Source organism: Panthera onca, chromosome B3 (assembly GCF_046562875.1).
Source record: "Panthera onca isolate mPanOnc1 chromosome B3, mPanOnc1 haplotype 2, whole genome shotgun sequence".
Lineage (NCBI taxonomy): Eukaryota > Metazoa > Chordata > Mammalia > Carnivora > Felidae > Panthera > Panthera onca.
The window spans coordinates 48713388-48731556 of NC_138344.1; the positions used below are offsets into that span (position 1 = coordinate 48713388).

Genomic DNA, 18169 nt, shown 5'->3' on the forward strand with positions numbered 1-18169 from the left:
GTATTACTCTACCCCCACTCTGCTTTTTGGAAGTAGATGTTCCTAAGAATATTTTCACCATTATTCACTGGCTTCGTGTTTTACCTCTCAAGTGTTGTGATCTGTTTACAGATTGATGCAGAATTTGTAGTCTTCCATCACTTTTTACCCTTTCCAATCTAATGAAGGATAAGTCATGTAGACCTTATTCCCTCTGCTTTTCTTCATAACTTCTCACTTTGTTGATAAACTATAAAGGCTTATCTATTTTTTTGAACTGGAGTCTGTGGAGGGGGAGTAAGACCATCATTGAGGCCCTCCCTTTATTTATGCCCTAGAATATAGTAAAGGGAAGGAAAACCACAGTGTTACCTGGAGTCTGGACTCTATCAAAGTATAAAACCGTGGAGACAGATGACCAGCTTCTGAAGACTTGCTTAGAATGACAAAGAATTATCTCTAGAAATATCAACACTTAGAGATTTATCTCCACTTGGGAAGAGATATGAGGCTAAAAATAGCCTCTTGAGTCTCTCTACCTTTTATTCATCAAGCACACATACCATTTGCTTTATTTCTCTCCTTTCTCATTCAGCTCTATCGATACCAACCTCATTTGACTCCAAACACACAGTGACCTGTCTGTGTCCAATGAGAATCAAGTTTTGTTTCCATTAAGATATCTGTAGAGCCTCACCATTCTTACAGCCACACCCAATTCTGTCCTTCCTGTTTAAGCAGACTGTTGGTGTTTTGACTTGAGGCTCTCCTTTTTTCACTCTATCCTGTGTAGCAGTGCCTGATTGATTTTCCTCAAACTCTATTATCAGGATTACTACTGTCCTTTGCTCAAAAATTTTCAGTGATGTCTTCATTTGTGCCATGGTATAAATCTTCTTTATCTGTAGTCACCTTCTACTTTTCCATGAACACTTAATCTGAAATATTCTACAGTAGTTAGTCCTGGCTGTTTCCTTACAATCCTGTGAACACAGGCTACACATTTCTTACTTCTGTGCTTGCTTTCATGTTCTTTCTTTTACCTGGAATGTCTTTATTTTCCCCCTCCAATCTGAAATGAGTCTTCAAAACTTAATCTAAAACAAATCCCTACAAATAGTTTTTGCCTGTCTGGTCTGTCTTTTTTGATTTCCCTCTTCTCTGAAATACAGTAGTATTGCAAGTTTGTACCACACAGTTTGGTATGTGATTACATATCATTATTAAGTGTTTGTTTTTGCTGTGGTTATATTTTTTCTCCAGATAGGTTGCAAGTTTCTTGAGAATCTCATCCTGGAAAGACCAGATTCCCTGAGCTAGGCAACTGCCAGTGTTTTTTCCAAAATTATTCCCTAAATTTTCTTTGAGCTAGTTGTGTTGGTCTTATGTCTGGGCAAGAGTTCAAGTCTGATACATAATATCTAGCATGATATTTCCAAGTACTGTACGGTATAATAGTGAATGTACTTACTCTAAATTTGTCAAACTTTGTCTTATAGCTATTTCTGCATTTGAAGTTCAGCCAGTTTCTACTGAGGTCCATGAAGGTGGAGTTGCTAGATTTGCATGCAAGATTTCTTCAAACCCTCCTGCAGTCATAACATGGGAATTCAATCGGACAACCCTACCTGTAACTTTGGACAGGTGAATTCAGCTTTTGTCTTTGGAGATGATACAGGAATAATGAAGATGTCACGAGACTTGTATGGGGAAAGACCATTACGGAGCTTATTTTCAATTACAGTAGCAATTACCAACTTCTTAAATACATTTCAGACTGAGGCAAAGAATTAGATCATCAGTCTCTGACACATGGAAAATAAGTTCTGTTTTTTGGTTTAGGTCATAATTCACATAACCTATCTTACTGCTTTGTTGCTTTCCTCAAACATCTTTTCCAACCAAAAGACCACTGGTTTATAGCTCAAGGTTTTAGGAAACTAAATTAGACCTTCACTGCTGCCAATAGCAATACTACTGTAGGGGTCTCCTATGTATGCCCTGATAGCTGCCCACTTCTGTCTCCACCTTCCACTCCCCTGTCTCCACTACACACACACACACACACACACACACACACACACACACACGTATGCACATGTGCACACGTACTTGTGCTCTGAAGGTAGTTGAGGTTTAAGGATCAAGAACTTAGTAGCAACTTCCAAAAGTTTGATTCCTGTCCTAATGAGTAGCAGTATTCCAAAGTAGATAAAGATCGCTTGCTAAAATGTTAGGGTATTGAGTTGAAAGAAGTTATTCAAGAAAGTTTTTTCTTAAATTTACATTCAGGTGTACCTTGGAGAATGCATGTATATTTATAGGCAAGAAATCAAGATTTGAAAAAATTGTACTAAGCGTTAGACCATCAGTTATATAAGCTATAATGTCAAATGTAACTCTGTGTAAAATTAGACTGATAGATTTCACAGACCACATACCGCATAATTATTTATGCTTTTAGAGAACTGTAGTGACCCAAATGAAAACAATAGAATCAAGCTAATATTTTTAAGGGTCTTGAAACTATTGCATCTGGTTCTTTAAAAAGGTTGAATATATTAAATCTTAATCATAGAATACATGTTAAGAGATGAATTCTACAAAGAATTTAATCATCTTTCTTCTCATAACAGGATAACAGCCCTACCAACAGGAGTATTGCAGATCTATGATGTTGGCCAAAGGGATGCTGGAAATTATCGTTGTGTTGCTGCTACTGTGGCCCATAGACGTAAAAGTATGGAGGCCTCTCTAACAGTGATTCCAGGTACAGCACAGAAGTTATTTCAGATTTATTGACCCAGCTATTAATTTTCCTTCTCTGGCTGTAATAGTATGCCATAAAGTAGTACTTTAATTTCATTTAGGTTATTGTAGTTTAGTTGGAAATTGTCATTTTTACCCCTATTAGGCACCTCTTCTTTCACAGTAATGCTTGTTTTATGTTATATCAACATCTTTAAGAAAGAATGAATATTTGTTCTGTAAATATTTCACTTTTGTTTTTAAAATATAAAATGCAAAAAAGATAAAAACAATTATCCATTTCCACCAAAATTGTCCATTGTCAATAAAGATATATTTGTTTCCAGTTTGGCTTTTTTTTTTGTTGATTTAAGAAAAATTATAATTTGCATTTGTAAAAATAATACATGCATATTATAAAGAGTATTGTCTATAAGAGTACAAATTAAAAAGTTTTCCATTAAACAATGTAAAAAAGTACGAAGATAGAAGTTAAAAATATCCCCCCAAAATATCCCCCCAATTCTAGTATCCAGAAATAACCATTGTTAACATTAAATAAACATAATTTTATATATTTTGCCATACATGAACATAGTTAGAAGGGAAACTAGCTGAAGAGATGAATATGAAAAAAAATGTATTTTATTAAAATGGAATTATACACAGATGCTAGTTTTTTATTTTAAAATAATTTAAATTTACATGAATATAGTGGAAGAAAATCTGTATGAAAGACATTATTGAACTTCATATGAATGTTAACTTTCCACAGATTCCTAAAAGATACTTGAAGGTTAAAAAAATTCCTTTGGAAGGGGCACCTAGGTGGCTCAGTCGGTTAAGCATCTGACTTTGACTTAGGTCATGATCTCACTCTTCATGACTTCAAGCCCTGCATTGGGCTCTGTGCTGACAGTTCAGAGCCTGGAGCCTGCTTCAGATTCTGTGTCTCCCTCTCTCTCTGCCCCTCCCCCACTCTCAGTCTGTCTGTCTTTCTCAAAAATAAACATTAAAAAAATTTTTTTAAAGATCTCTTTGGAAAACATTAAGAAACTGAAATTATATTTTTAATGCTATGTTTTAATATCACATAGTATCTGTTAGCTACCTGGTATGAAAGACTAAAGACAAAAGCACTCTCATACTTCTCCCCACTGTCACATAAATTCTTAACAAGATTAGCTAAAGGATTAAATGAATGTTTGGACCTGAATTAAAAGTGAATGATCTGGAAACAACCTAAATGTCTATCAGCTGAAGGATGGATAAATAAAATGTGATGTATCTATATGATTAAATCTTACTCTATTATTATTACTCAATAAAAAGAAATTAAATACTAGTACATGTTGCAACATGGATGAATCTTGAAAACATTTTGCTAAGTAAAAAGAAACCAGTCACAAAAAGACCATATAATATATGGTTCCTTTGTTATGAAATGTCTGGAATAGGCAAATCCAAAGAGACAGAAAGATTAGTGGTTGTTAGGCTGTGGGGAGAGGAGATTGCTAATGGGTATGGTGTTTCTTTTTGGGGTGATGGAAATGTTCTAAAATTGACTGTGGTAATAGTTCCCAACTCCGAAAATACTAAAAATCATTGAATCAGTTAAAGTGGTGTATTATTTGTTAAGTGAGTGATATCTCAATAAATTTATTTTTTAAAAAGTGAATAACTTAAGAATAGATATTTTAACTTGTTTCACTTGTTATATCTTATTTATAATTTACTTTTATATTGTGCCTTTTCCTCCCCAAAGTTGAAGAGTCTAATTCCTTCTACACACCAACCATTATAGCAGGCCCACAGAACATAACAACGTCTCTTCATCAGACTGTTGTTTTGGAATGCGTGGCCACAGGAAATCCTAAACCAATCATTTCTTGGAGCCGCCTTGGTAAGTTTTCCCAAGGAAAAAAAGACCTTAAACTTTGTTCATGCTAATGAAACTGATAAAATGTTTATTTTATATACCAAACACATGTTTAGCATTTAAGTGACTTTTATCTTTTTGGCATTTCAGTGTGTAGAGAAAAGGTTTTTGTATAGCACATTTTATACTTTTTATGATATGGTTAGATGGTGATCTCTTGATATAATTTTAGATCATATGTTACATTGGTTTAACTAAAATATTGTCTTGGAAATAGATCATAAGTCCATTGATGTCTTTAACACTCGGGTACTTGGAAATGGTAATCTCATGATATCTGATGTCAGACTGCAACATGCTGGAGTGTACGTTTGTCGGGCCACAACCCCAGGCACACGCAACTTTACTGTTGCTATGGCAACTTTAACTGTATTAGGTATGTCTTTTTTCATTCTGCAATCAGGAGAATCTTGTATTTTAGAAGTTGTTGTTCTATCTCATTGATAGCTTACTTCTTCCTTTCTTGAACTTTGTAGCATTGATATGAAGGTTTATATGAACAATTGTAATCCAATAATGAATTTTAGGAGACATAGCCCTATGTTAAAATGTTAGCTATCGTTCTTAAGTCATCATCCTGTTTGCTTGCATACCATTATGTTCCTTCGTGTTTAAGCTTCCCTTTTATCTCTTTCTTACCTACCCACATATCCATTCACCAGCCTAAAATTTTAATCTGTTGATTGTATGCATTTGCAAGTGACTATATATTTGGGCTTAGTTAAGAAGGATTATAGTATACATATTTTTAGTGTGTTTACACAGAGGGTCTCAATAGGGAGAAAGTGTACATCTACATGAGCACTGCTGAGAGAAGGCATCTGGATAGATGTATGTAGAGTGTAGATAAGAAGCTGCAAATGTCAAATATTTTCAAGGATGGGATTTGGGCTCTTTGCTGTACTCTTCCTTAACCCTTGGTATCATTGGAACACAGAATTTTTTTTCTTTTCTTTTTTCTTTAAAAATAGCTCCTCCTTCATTTGTTGAATGGCCAGAAAGTTTAACAAGGCCTCGAGCTGGCACTGCTCGATTTGTATGTCAAGCAGAAGGAATCCCCTCACCCAAAATGTCATGGTTGAAAAATGGGAGGAAGATACATTCTAATGGTAGAATTAAAATGTACAACAGGTAAGCTATGTCACTTTGCTACTATTTTAGTTAAGATATAATGGCTTTAGTATTTTTTATGTGAAATGATTGTAATATCAAATATTTAAATTACCTTGGTATTTTAAACTAAAAATAAAATAAATAAGAAATTAAGATGATAACATCAGCATGCCATATATCCTTTTGTACTTTATATGTGGATTATGGAAGTGATAGATTATAATGAAATAAGTGTTGGACAGTCGCTCAGACCTGGGTTCTAGTCTTGGTAAGCCACTAGCTGATAAGTTAATAGCAAGTATATTAACCCTTTGGGGGTCTCTTTTCCTTCTCCCCAAAAATAAGAAAATTAGAAGGAAATAACTGAATCCCCAGGAGTTTTTCAACAGTTCAAACTTAATGATTTTAAGAACTCATTTTTTTATTAGTGTAAATATGAATCTTCTAATAACATTGTGATATATTTAATAAAACTTTAAAATTCTGGTTGATTTCAATTTTATGTAACATTGCAATATTATATAAATTAGATGCTATTACAGAATAATATACTTCCTTAATAAAAACCAAATTTTAAAAGAGATTAGTCTATCACCTAAAACAAATGGGGTTTGGATATCACTATTACTTATTTAGGTAGACTCAGAAAATGAGAGTGATTTTAAGCAACTCGTAGGTGTTTTTGGTAGGGTTGATTACAGACTCAGTTTTTTGTTCTTAGTAACTTCTGTCATTTAAAATGAGAGTGAACTTAGCAACGGTTTAACTTTAGTTTTACATCATTCTTAGAATTTTTCATAAAAATATTTTTTCCTTTCCTCAGTAAATTGGTAATTAACCAGATTATTCCTGAAGATGATGCCATTTATCAGTGCATGGCTGAAAACAGCCAAGGATCTATTTTATCTAGAGCCAGACTGACCGTAGTAATGTCGGAAGACAGACCCAGTGCTCCCTACAATGTGCATGCTGAAACCATGTCAAGTTCAGCCATCCTTTTAGCTTGGGAGAGGCCACTTTATAATTCAGACAAAGTCATCGCTTATTCTGTGCACTATATGAAAGCAGAAGGTAAGCAATGTGAGGAGTTTATTTTCAAGTGGAACTGGGCATCAGTAATTTGTTTTCAGTGTGAATGACATCTTACATAATTCAGAAAATACTTTTGAAGTTCTATGGCATTTATCTCTTTTATTAAATAATCACTCTATCACCTGCATATCAATTTTTGCTAATTTTTTTGTTATTGTATACTTTGTGTATGTAAGTATAGTTTAAGGTTTTTATGTCTAGAAATAAGTACCAGCTCTGTCTGCTAAACATTACAGAGCAGTGGACTGATTAATTTCATTCCAGCCAAGATATAAATTCTTTAACACTTAATATACCAGTTCAAGTATGCAGTTACATAGGAACAATGGTGTAATTGCTTCATAAAATAATATGGTGAATTATGGTCACTATAGCATGTTATTTTTAAGGGGGGAAATAAACATTTTCAAATCCCCATAAGTTGATTTTATATGTTTTGAAATTTTTCTGGAGTCACATAGAAAACTCTGAACAGGACACTGTCTATTGATATGTCCTATATTACATAAAAGTAGCAATCAAATCTGTCTCAAAATATTTAGTCAGAACTATTAACTCTTTTTTTTTTTTTTGAATCTTTTTTATCCTACTCTTTTCTTTGGCAAAAAAAGGGAAAGGAAAAGCTACTTACAAATCCTGGAGATTTCTCTACTGATTTCTCATAGAAACCATAAATATTAGTTGTACGTATAGTCTAGCTTTTATGCAATAGACATTAAAAACAAATTCCAACACCCAAAAATGATATGATAAAATTATCCATAGAAACAAGTGGTTTGTTGTTGTTTGTTTTTTGTACTTTGAAGTAGTATTTTGAAAAGGAATATTTTGAATTTAAATCAGGGTTTGTGGTAGCCAGAAGAATGAAAGTCTAACTGAGCATGTTGGAGTATGTTAATTCCCTTCTTAGTGATTTAGGAAGGTGAAAGGAATGCTGGTTTTGGTGGAGACCACTCTTGTTCGCTATTATAGTTGTTTCATTAGAGCCTCCACATGCGGCTCAGTGGTCTATTCAGAGACAGAACAAGGCTTTTTAATTCGAACTCAAGGACCTTGTTTGGTAGGTCAGAAATCGTACTATGCAGTTCCTAATTAACGAGCCATTAGCCTGTCTGTTGTGAAATGGCTGTAATCTTGTCTAATTAAAATGCTATCAAGTTAATTCAGAAATGTGGGAAAACTTAATAGTGGAATTTGCCTTCTGTTTTGTTTATAAATCCAGTGTGGGGAGAAGGGCCTTCGTCCTTAGAGAGTTTTGATGAAGTTGACATGCATTTACTGTGAACGGTTCACAAAGCTGCCAGCGCTCTTGTTCCACTTTACAGATTGGCTCTGTAGGAATTAAATCCCACAAAGACAAATTCTTTTCTATACCTTGCCATGCATATTTTATTAAGAATCGCTGAGAATTTTTTCCCCTTTGGGAAGAAAAAAGCTCATTGTGGAACAAAGTGTTTTGAAGCACATTCTGTGCCTCCTAGATCTTTTGCTTTCAGTATAAATAAAAAGAACAACTTGTGTCAGTCAAATTTAATAGAATCTCTAGGGCCAAAATGAGATCTTTTGCAGGACAACTTTTGGCTTGGTTTGTTTTTAAAAAGAGCAGAGCCATTACATTCCTACTGTCTCTCTGAGATTCATGGTTAAAAGAAGAAAGCCATGAGTTTAACCAAGTAAAACTTCCACTGTTAAGAACTACAGTATTCTGTAGTGTTAAGCTCTGTTGTGCTACTGCTGTACATTGTCTCTGCTGTGGGTTTTGACTAGATATTCAATGAAGTTTAGTAAAGATTAATTATTTTCAGTTTGATTTATTAGGGAAAAATTCAAACGACTACTTTTAGAAATTAAGACCTTCCCATTCATATTTTTTTAAAGGGTCACAAAAGAAAACAGAGACAAGACTGGAGGACCAGGGAGGGAAAATGGTCTTATTAATTTCATTTTGAATATTCATAATTTTTTCAAACACTGGTTCTTTAATTCAGGTTTAAATAATGAAGAGTATCAAGTAGTCATTGGAAATGACACAACTCATTATATTATTGATGACTTAGAACCTGCTAGCAATTACACTTTCTACATCGTGGCATATATGCCAATGGGAGCCAGCCAGATGTCTGACCACGTGACGCAGAATACTTTAGAGGATGGTAAGAAACCACGAGTCTAGAATGAACATTAATGTGTTTAATCAGTTTCAACAAATAAATGTGTTTTAAAGTAGAGAAAATATCCTCTTTTTGGTTAAAAAAATAACCAAAACAAGGGTGGCAACCAGCAGGCTAGTTTGCCATTTCAAATTTGACTGTCACTTTTTGACAGTAATAGGATATGGGTAAAGAGCTTTTATAACTTACAATGCAGAACATAAATTTTGATAACAAAATTCTTGTGTTTCTTCAAGTTTCCCAGTTTAAATTGCAGTTTTTAAAATATTTTTTCACCATTGAAGTTTTCTTTAACTGAGTAGAACAAAATGTGAGATTTTCTAGGCATAAATAAATACATATATAATGAGTAAATATATTGAGTGTATATAATGACAAGAGGTCAGAAGTCTTGGGTTTCTGAAACGGGTAGTTTATGAAATTTAGTAACTTATTAGTTAAAAAAGTTCTCGTAAAATCAGCAGTTAGTTTATTTTTAGATATACTATGTTTATTCTGCTTAGGGAGGAAAGTAATAGTAGTTCAGTTTGTTAACTGATCATGGGTTAGAAATTGAGTTGTAGTCCTTTTGAAGGCAGGCCTCCATATATTCTTACAATGGTGGGAAATCTCATCCGTTAGGAAAATCCTGAGACTGATTCTCTCCCTCTGATTCATCATCTCTCTCTTTAGCAGCTCTAGAAGGCCTTTTTGTACCATTCACTGTGAAAAGGGAATGATTTAACATATACCTAATTATACTGCTCTCCCTTTACAGGTGTTTCTCATCCTCACAAAATGGTCCACCTGTAATTTTCAAAACATTTTTTGTATTAATGATTTCCAAATCTTTTCCTTTATTTGCTCCCAGATCTCTTACATACATCTCTGTTAATGCCACTTGTTTAGATGTTTATAAATTCAGAGTATGACTAAATGAAAACAATATTAGTGATCTGGCTGCTAAATTCCAAGTTCTGTTTTCACTTAAGAGTCTGTTTCATTTTAGAGTGAATCACAGTACTTATGACCTCTCTAGTTATCTCCTCCCATTTTACCTCTGACATGCATATCTAAGGTGAAACACAGGCTGGTGGGGGTGTTATCCTGGGGTTTGTGGGGGGTTTGGTGTATGAGGTATATTCCTCCCTATGTCTTTGAAGGAAAGGGGTTTAACCATAGTAAGCTACTTGTTAAAGCCTGTCAGTTCCAGTGAATGTTAAGGTCTCGAAGTTTTTCTCCTTTAAAGCTTTTCTTACTCTACAACTTTTTTATTTAGTGAAATTTCATTTTGTTCTCTGGAAAAGATGAGACTTCTGACACTGGCTTTCATGTTTCTGCACGAGTTTCTGCCCATTTCGTAAGCCCATGTATCTCAAACTGAAATGTGTGGGTCTCGTAGGGTACATAGCAGTGTGTAGCAGTTGGAACTGACACTTTTGGAGGGCTTACCCCTGCCTATTCTAAAAACCTTCTCTCCATTATCTCATTTAATCTCTACATAACCCTGTCACAGAAAAACTGTTATTATGTAGGAAATAGTAAAGTAGGGGGGATAAGAATGTGGGCTTTGTTCAGTCTGCCTACATCGACTTCACTAACAACGTGTGTGACTTTGAGCAAGTGATTTCACTGCTTTGTCCCTTAATTTCCTCAATATAAAGTAGAAATGATCAGAGTACTTCCTTTGGTTTTTGTCAGAATTCATGAGTGCGTACACATCAAGGACTCAGAAATGCTTAATTGATTTTCTCTTTTCCACCTATTATTTCATTCATGCAACAAATAATCATTGAGTACCTACTATGTGTTACTTAGTAGTGAACAAAGGAGGCAAAAAATTGTCCCTGGTTTCGTGGAGCTTACTTTCTGGTGGGAGAAGGGGCAGAGGAACAATAAACAAGATGAGGAGTGCCTGGGTGGCTCAGCCAGTTAAGCATCCTATTTCAGCTGAGGTCATGATCTCGCAGTTCATGAGTTCAAGCCCCACATGGGGCCCTCTGCTGACAGCATAGAGCCTGCCTCAGATCCTCTGTCTCCCTCTCTCTGCCCCTTCCCCACTAGCTTGTGTGTGTGCTCTCTCTCTCTCTGTCTCTCTCTCTCTCAAATAAACATTCAAAAAAAACACCCCAAAATAAACAAGATGAACAATCCATTATATAATTATATGCTATGTTGGATATTGATAACTATCTAAGAGAAGGAGAAAAAAGCAGAAGAGGGGAGTATGAAATGTTGGGAGGGTTTGAGATGAGGCACAGTCGAGGCACAGTCACCCAAGAAGGGCTTACTGAATAGATGACATTTGAATGAAAACCTGAAGGAAATGAAAATGAGGGAGTTGGCTAGGCAGATGAATGGGGGAAGTACACTCTAGATAGAAGAAATGGAAATTGCTAAGGGCTGGAGTGGAGGGAACAAGTGGAAAGCACTAGGAGATTGAGGCACAGAATTAATCAGAAGCCAACTGTATGAGTAGATAGGACTTTGTATGAAGTTACAGTGGGGACTTGGGCTTTTACTATTAGTGACATTTTGTTTTCTTTGGTTCTCTATTCTTGACCATCCCTCATTATTTTTCCTTCTTTTTTCTGGTTTGTGATCTCTATTCAACTGAAAACCTTGACCACTAGGGCTGAAAGTATCTCTCCTTTGTTATGTTACGTCTTGCTCTTAAGAGAATTCAGTGAATACTGGTGGGCTGATTGACAAAAATGATTCTAAATATTCATAAGCAACCTGTCTTCTTGTATGACTAGTTCCCTTGAGACCTCCTGAAATTAGTTTGACAAGTCGAAGTCCTACTGACATCCTCATCTCCTGGCTGCCGATCCCAGCCAAGTATCGGCGGGGCCAAGTGGTCCTGTATCGCCTGTCCTTCCGCCTCAGTACTGAGAATTTCATCCAAGTTCTGGAGCTCCCAGGGACCACACATGAGTACCTTCTGGAGGGCTTGAAACCTGATAGTGTCTACCTGGTGCGGATCACTGCTGCTACCAGAGTGGGGCTGGGAGAGTCGTCAGTGTGGACTTCACATAGGACACCCAAAGCCACAAGTGTGAAAGGTAAATTTCTAGAAACTATTGAGGAAAAATAACACAGTATTTTTGGTCTTTTTAAATCTAACTTATGTTTAGGGGAGCCTGGGTGGCTTAGTCGGTTAAGCATCTGACTTCAGCTCAGGTCATTATCTCATGGTTCATGAGTTTGAGTTCTGCATTCGGCCCTGTGCTGACAGCTCAGAGCCTGGAACCTGCTTCAGATTCTGTCTCTCTCTCTCTCTGCCCCTCCTCCACTCTTGTTCTGTCTCTCTTTCTCTCTCAAAAATAAATATTTTTAAAATATTTTTTTAATCTTTAAAAAAAATAAAATAAATCTAAGTTATGTTTAAATTGTGTTTTATGAATGAAAATATTCCATAGATCATGGATGTAACTGAAAATAATTTTAAACTTTTTGTTGAGTAGTCCCATTTTACTAAAGCTCAGTAGCATGTGAAACTTTTGGTTACTCTCTTAGGTTGCTTAGCAGAGTCTTCATAGATGGGTGGTGGGTCCAAATCAAACTGAATTACCAAAAGTTAAATATTAATAGAGACCTAATTAATATTATTACCATTTTTTTTAAATCATCAGTTTAATAGAAAGACCATAAGGCTAAAAAGTTCTACACCCTGTTTGTTTAATAACGTGAAATGTAAGGTGACTGAGGTTTTTGTTGTTCATTGATTAATTTGGTCTCCAAGTTTAATACCAGTGTGGAATTTTGAAAGTTAAAATGTAATTGTTTTGGGGGCACCTGGGTGGCTCAGTCAGTAGAACATCTGACTTCCATTCAGCTCATGATCTCACGGTTCGTGAGTTGGAGCCCCATATTGGGCTCTCTGTTGTCAGTGCAGAGCCTACTTCAGATCCTCTGTCTCCCTCTCACTCTGCCCCTCCCCGTCTCATGCTCTCTCTCTTTCTCTCAAAATAAATAAAATTTTAAAATATATATATATATGTATAAAAGTTTGGAATTGAACTTATTTTGTAACTGTTGGCTTAAAACTGTGTGTATTTGTATGAATTACAGATTTTTTATACATATATTTCTGGTGAATTTTTCTAGCCCCTAAATCTCCAGAGTTACATTTGGAGCCTCTGAATTGTACCACCATTTCTGTGAAGTGGCAGCAAGATGCTGAGGACACAGCAGCCATTCAGGGCTACAAACTGTACTACAAAGAAGAAGGGCAGCAGGAAAATGGACCCATTTTCTTAGACACCAGTGACCTTCTCTATACTCTCAGTGGTTTAGGTGAGTGAGCCCATACTGCACTTTCCTTTTTCCTTCTTTTCTGACCAGTTGGGAAAAGAGTTTTTGGATAGAGACACAAGAACTGACTTACTGGTGGAAAGAGAAGAATTACCTTTATTACATCACTGTGTATGTCGTACTGCTTAAGTCACTGTTGGTCTTTGACTCACCACTGTGAGCAAACTGGCAAAACGTCAGGTAAATGTGGTATCTATCTTTCCCCCACTTCTGGACATCTGATTTTCTTTCTACAGTTCACTTCTAGTAGAGTGAGCTCTGATAAATTATTGTGAGTATGTGGTGTACGTAGAATAGGAATGTAAAAAGGAAATATCACCAAATGGTCAGAATTAAGATTAACTCAGAAATTGCCTGAGAGTGCTATGTAGGTGTATTATTTTCCCATGTAAAATCTATCTAAATTAGGTACAAAATAATGCTCTTACATATGACCCATGCCACTATAAATATTCATTTTTGTAGCTCTAACACAGAAACACCAGAGAAAAAGCATTTAATTTTGGGTTCATCATAGTTCTCAAAGACATCATTTTTGTGGCACCTGAGTGGCCCAGTTAAGCGTCTGACTTTGACTCAGGTCATGATTTCAAGGTTCATCAGTTCAAGTCCCGTATTGGGCTCTGCACTGACAGTGCGGAGCCTGCTTGGGATTCTCTCTCTCTGTCTCTCCTTCTCTCTCTCTGCCCTTCCCACACTCACTCTCACTCTCAATAAATAAATAAATAAATAAATAAATAAATAACACTGTGTTTTATTCTCTGTTCATCCTGTCTTTGCTGAGTGAAGAATTCCAGAATGTAAACATGTTTAGTGGAAAGTAAAGAAATTTGTGGCTATAATAAATATATGGGTATAAACAGATATATACTCAAGGCATAAACTGCACACTTAGTTATTTCTTAGTTATTTGTTAAAGCAGCAACTTTAATTACCATTACTAACTAAACTCCTACTAAACTGTTATAGCATCTTCTGCACATACTGAAATTTTACAGTGCCTCTGGCTTTCCCTATCACAGACTACCTTTTGGAGTACAAAAAGGAAAAAGGCTTGGTGATCCCACTATGGATAGCTCCATTTATTTTTCTGGCCTCACAGCACAAACTGTGAAAACAGCATAAGACCTGAGACCCGGCGCAGTAAGAAGCAGTGGTGGGAATCTGTTTTTAGAGGCAGGGACATAGGACCCCATCGTCTGTTTCTTAGCAATAGTTTTCCAGATGGCATTTTGCTTCTAATCTTGTTGTCTTGGATTTTAACTTAATCTGCATTTGCTTAAATAAATTTCACTGTTGATTCCTGTCACATAGCTTTATAAATGATGAGGAAAAGTTACGTATGTTCCAGGGTGACCTTCCTTAAAACCACTGATGGTAGAGATGACGTTAGCCCAACCTGTCATCAAAGTTAGGAGCATTTATTTCTAGTCATGGCTTCTCATTCAGTATGCTCTCCCTTTCTGTGTTCATATTATTAATTCAGAAAAGTTGTACTAAGTTTAAAACAGGATTTGGTAAATTGCTGATGAAAAATTATGCATCATAGTATCTCGAGTTTCTTCAGGTTTTTTTTTTTTTTAATATTTACTTATTTTTGAGCGAGAGACAGTGTGTGAGCAAGGGAGGGGCAGAGAGAGAGGGAGACAGAATCTGATGCAGGCTCCAAGCTCTGAGCTGTCTGCACAGGACTCAATGCAGACTCGAGCCCACAAAACATGAGATCATGGCCTGAGCTAAAGTCAGATGTTTAACTGATCGAGTCACCCAGGTGCCCCTCCAGTTCTTTCACTGTTAAGGAAATATAAATGAGTAGAAGATACAAAAGATAGGTTCATAGAGCATTCTTCTTGAACATATAAGTCATTTATTTTAGACAAATGAATAATTTATTGGGAAGAACAGTAATGTTCTGCTTGTGAAAAGTTTAGAGAAACAGTTAAAACTTTGTCAATTAAAAGTAATGCTCTAAAATTTAAACATTTTCTATGGGTGCATATAATGACTTACTGATCTTTGTGGAAATGTTTTTTGTAATCTGTATAATAGTTTTTAATACTATGAACTTTAATTTCCTTCTGTGTTTTAAAAAAAACCATATATATTACTGCCTGTGTTTTTATGTTATAAAATCCTCTTTGTGTATACTGTTTGGAGTAGTTCAGCTTAAAAACACTTTATAATGTATAACCTAGGAAATTATTTTGTTATAGTCAGGATATCCTGCCTATTAAAATAACTCCATGTGCCCTGACTATGGACTTGACTGAGTAGTAGGACTAACTACAGTGCAGGGTAACAGGGTAGTCTCACAGTTGTAGGACTTTGTTGTAGGACAGTGGGGTTCGCACCCCTGGAGGTGCCAAGCCAGGACCAGAAGGGCTGACTAGCAGAGAGGCAGTTGTATGGATCCAAGCATTGTATAGCTGTTGACCAGATCACCTTGAAGATGCCTTTTAATCCTGAGAGCCCTACGGTCCTTAGAAAGACACTGTTGGGACCTAGCCAAGCTCACAGCAAGTTCAGTGGGTGCAGCCCACTAAGCAGGCAAGTGTTAACAGCTCTCACTCCCATCCTTCTTACTTTTGGCTGTTGGGAGGGCAGTATGTTCTGTTAACTGGACAACTGACCATCTGTGACCATTTTTAGCAAGAGCATCTGGCAGTAGCTGCCTGTTTAACAGAGAGTGATGTGTGTAGAGGGCAGTAGGTTAAGGGAACCCTATCTGTGTCTTGCATGGTGAATACTTGCTTTCATAGAGCTTTTATACATTAAAGATGCTCTAACTAGAACTAGATTTACTAAGTGGGGCTGGAAATGAAATTTAAATGCTTCTGTTTACTGATTCCATGTCAATTTGAGTAGCCAACTGATGCCTCAGAATTTCATTTTCATACTAATTCCTTCTCTGATACCCTAATACACATCCTTTTGTTGCTTCTGGTAATTAAGTTTTCAACTAAAAAGTATGTTATTGGGACACAGTCTCCTTGGTAACACATAACAGTTCTTTGTTTCTGAAAGAAAAAGAAAGAAAGAAAGAAAGAAAGAAAGAAGAGAAATTTCTGTATTTCAATTCATTTAATAAGAATTTACAAATTATTTTCCTAAGTAAGGCATTGTCATACTAATAAAAGGATTTAACAAATGTGACCTCTGCTCAAAACAAAAAGAATTAAATCAAAAGATACTAACTTTATTTACATTCCCAATTTTCTCCCAAGTTCTGATTAAATTTAATTGTACTTAGTAATGAAAGTTGTTTTAGAACATTTTACTCAAAACCCTCAAAGCTCAGTTCCCTCAAACCCTCAAATCCCTCAGTCAGGGATGTGGAATGTTTGTTTTTTAAACTGGTTGAAAAGATTCTCGTGTCTTTATTAGTATAATATAAATATTGGCAGAGTAGTGGAAGATTTTGATTTTGCTAGTTCTAGTTTAATGATTTGCAAATATACAGTTTGATTTTAATTAGAAATGGTTTTGGGGGTTGGGGAATAAGCATTTAGCTTGTCATTTAATGTGTATGTGATTTGTTCTAAATTGTGGTTTGAGATTTTCTTCAAAGTTTTGCATCTTGTGATTATTTTCACTTAGTTGTTCCCCACCCCTGCCCCTTGGCACTTTTCATGTTTGCCTAAGTTTTAAGTAGAATTTTAAAACATTTGTTAAATTTATCACACAATAAACTGAAGCAAAACTAATAGCACACTTGTGTTCCCTGATAATAGACTTTCTGAAATAATTTGCTCCATTTTTTGGTCTGTTTATTTCAGAAATTGACTTTAAATTCTGAAGTTAGAGTTTCTAATAACAAAGGAGACTGTTTTCATAAGCTATCAGAAACTTAATTCTTCAATATTTATATAATAAGAGGGAAAGGGAAGATTATTATTTAGATGGTGTTGTTGTTAATTTGGCACTTGGAACACTGATAATCTTTAGATTCTACTTTGCCAAAGAATGTTTGCTATTAAACTTCAGAGCAAGCTTGATTAGTGAGCATGAGATTTAGCACCAATTTTACAGATCCAGATTATCAAAAATCATTAGTAACACTTCTAGATCCCTTGTACACCTTCTAAACTCAATCTTTTTTTTTTTTTTTCTTTCTTTCTTTCTTTTGAAAAATCCAAAATCGGAATTCCCGGTTATGCAGGGGAGTAGGAGGCAAAAGAAACAGTCCCTTGGCAACAGTGTAATTTTAGAATACCTTAGCCAGTTTATATGGAAGCGTGGTAAAATTAAGTCAGATTTCTGGATGCTATTGTTTGCCATAACAGAGTAGGATTTGGTTGTGTGGTTACAGATCTGAGGGAAGAAGATCAAGAACTACCAATGGTGAGCCCAACTCATATAGCTGGAGGGAATTATAGTCTCTTTAGTTAAGACAGGACAAGATTTTGTGGCATAAAAGAGACTACTTTTATCAGAGAGGGTTCATTGTGAACCTTACTATAATAGTGATTTTGTTTTGAAGAGAACTGGAATCACTGAGTGTATGAAATCTGGAAGTCACGTTTTAAGGCAAGCCAGGGTCTTTTTAGAGATTGTGTTCCCTCATTCCCCACACACAAGGAAGCCTTAGATAACACTCAGAAAAATCTTTGGAAACATGCTACAGGTGAAAATCCTAGTATTGTGGTTGTTTAGCAACTTTCTCACTGCACCCCTTGCAACAGAGTAAAAAAAGAAACCATGTTTTATAAACAAATCTTCCTGATGGTGTATAGTTTCAAGTATCCCATACTGACTTTTAGCCTATAAATTCATTTCAAATAATTTGGTGCCTTCATATCAATTACCAACTCAAATGTCATTGCAGATGCCA

General features: G+C 35.6%; 1 protein-coding gene across 1 annotated transcript in view; it reads left to right on the plus strand.

Annotated features, from left to right (window-relative positions):
- PRTG (protogenin) overlaps positions 1 to 18169 on the plus strand; it is a 132660-nt gene that overhangs the window by 58571 nt on the left and 55920 nt on the right. Inside the window, exons 3-11 of the mRNA XM_060618456.3 lie at positions 1479 to 1623; positions 2616 to 2749; positions 4493 to 4630; positions 4884 to 5042; positions 5638 to 5797; positions 6603 to 6850; positions 8860 to 9024; positions 11781 to 12086; positions 13132 to 13320. Of these exons, the coding sequence (XP_060474439.2) occupies positions 1479 to 1623; positions 2616 to 2749; positions 4493 to 4630; positions 4884 to 5042; positions 5638 to 5797; positions 6603 to 6850; positions 8860 to 9024; positions 11781 to 12086; positions 13132 to 13320 (1644 nt within the window). The remainder of the gene's footprint in view (positions 1 to 1478; positions 1624 to 2615; positions 2750 to 4492; positions 4631 to 4883; positions 5043 to 5637; positions 5798 to 6602; positions 6851 to 8859; positions 9025 to 11780; positions 12087 to 13131; positions 13321 to 18169) is intronic.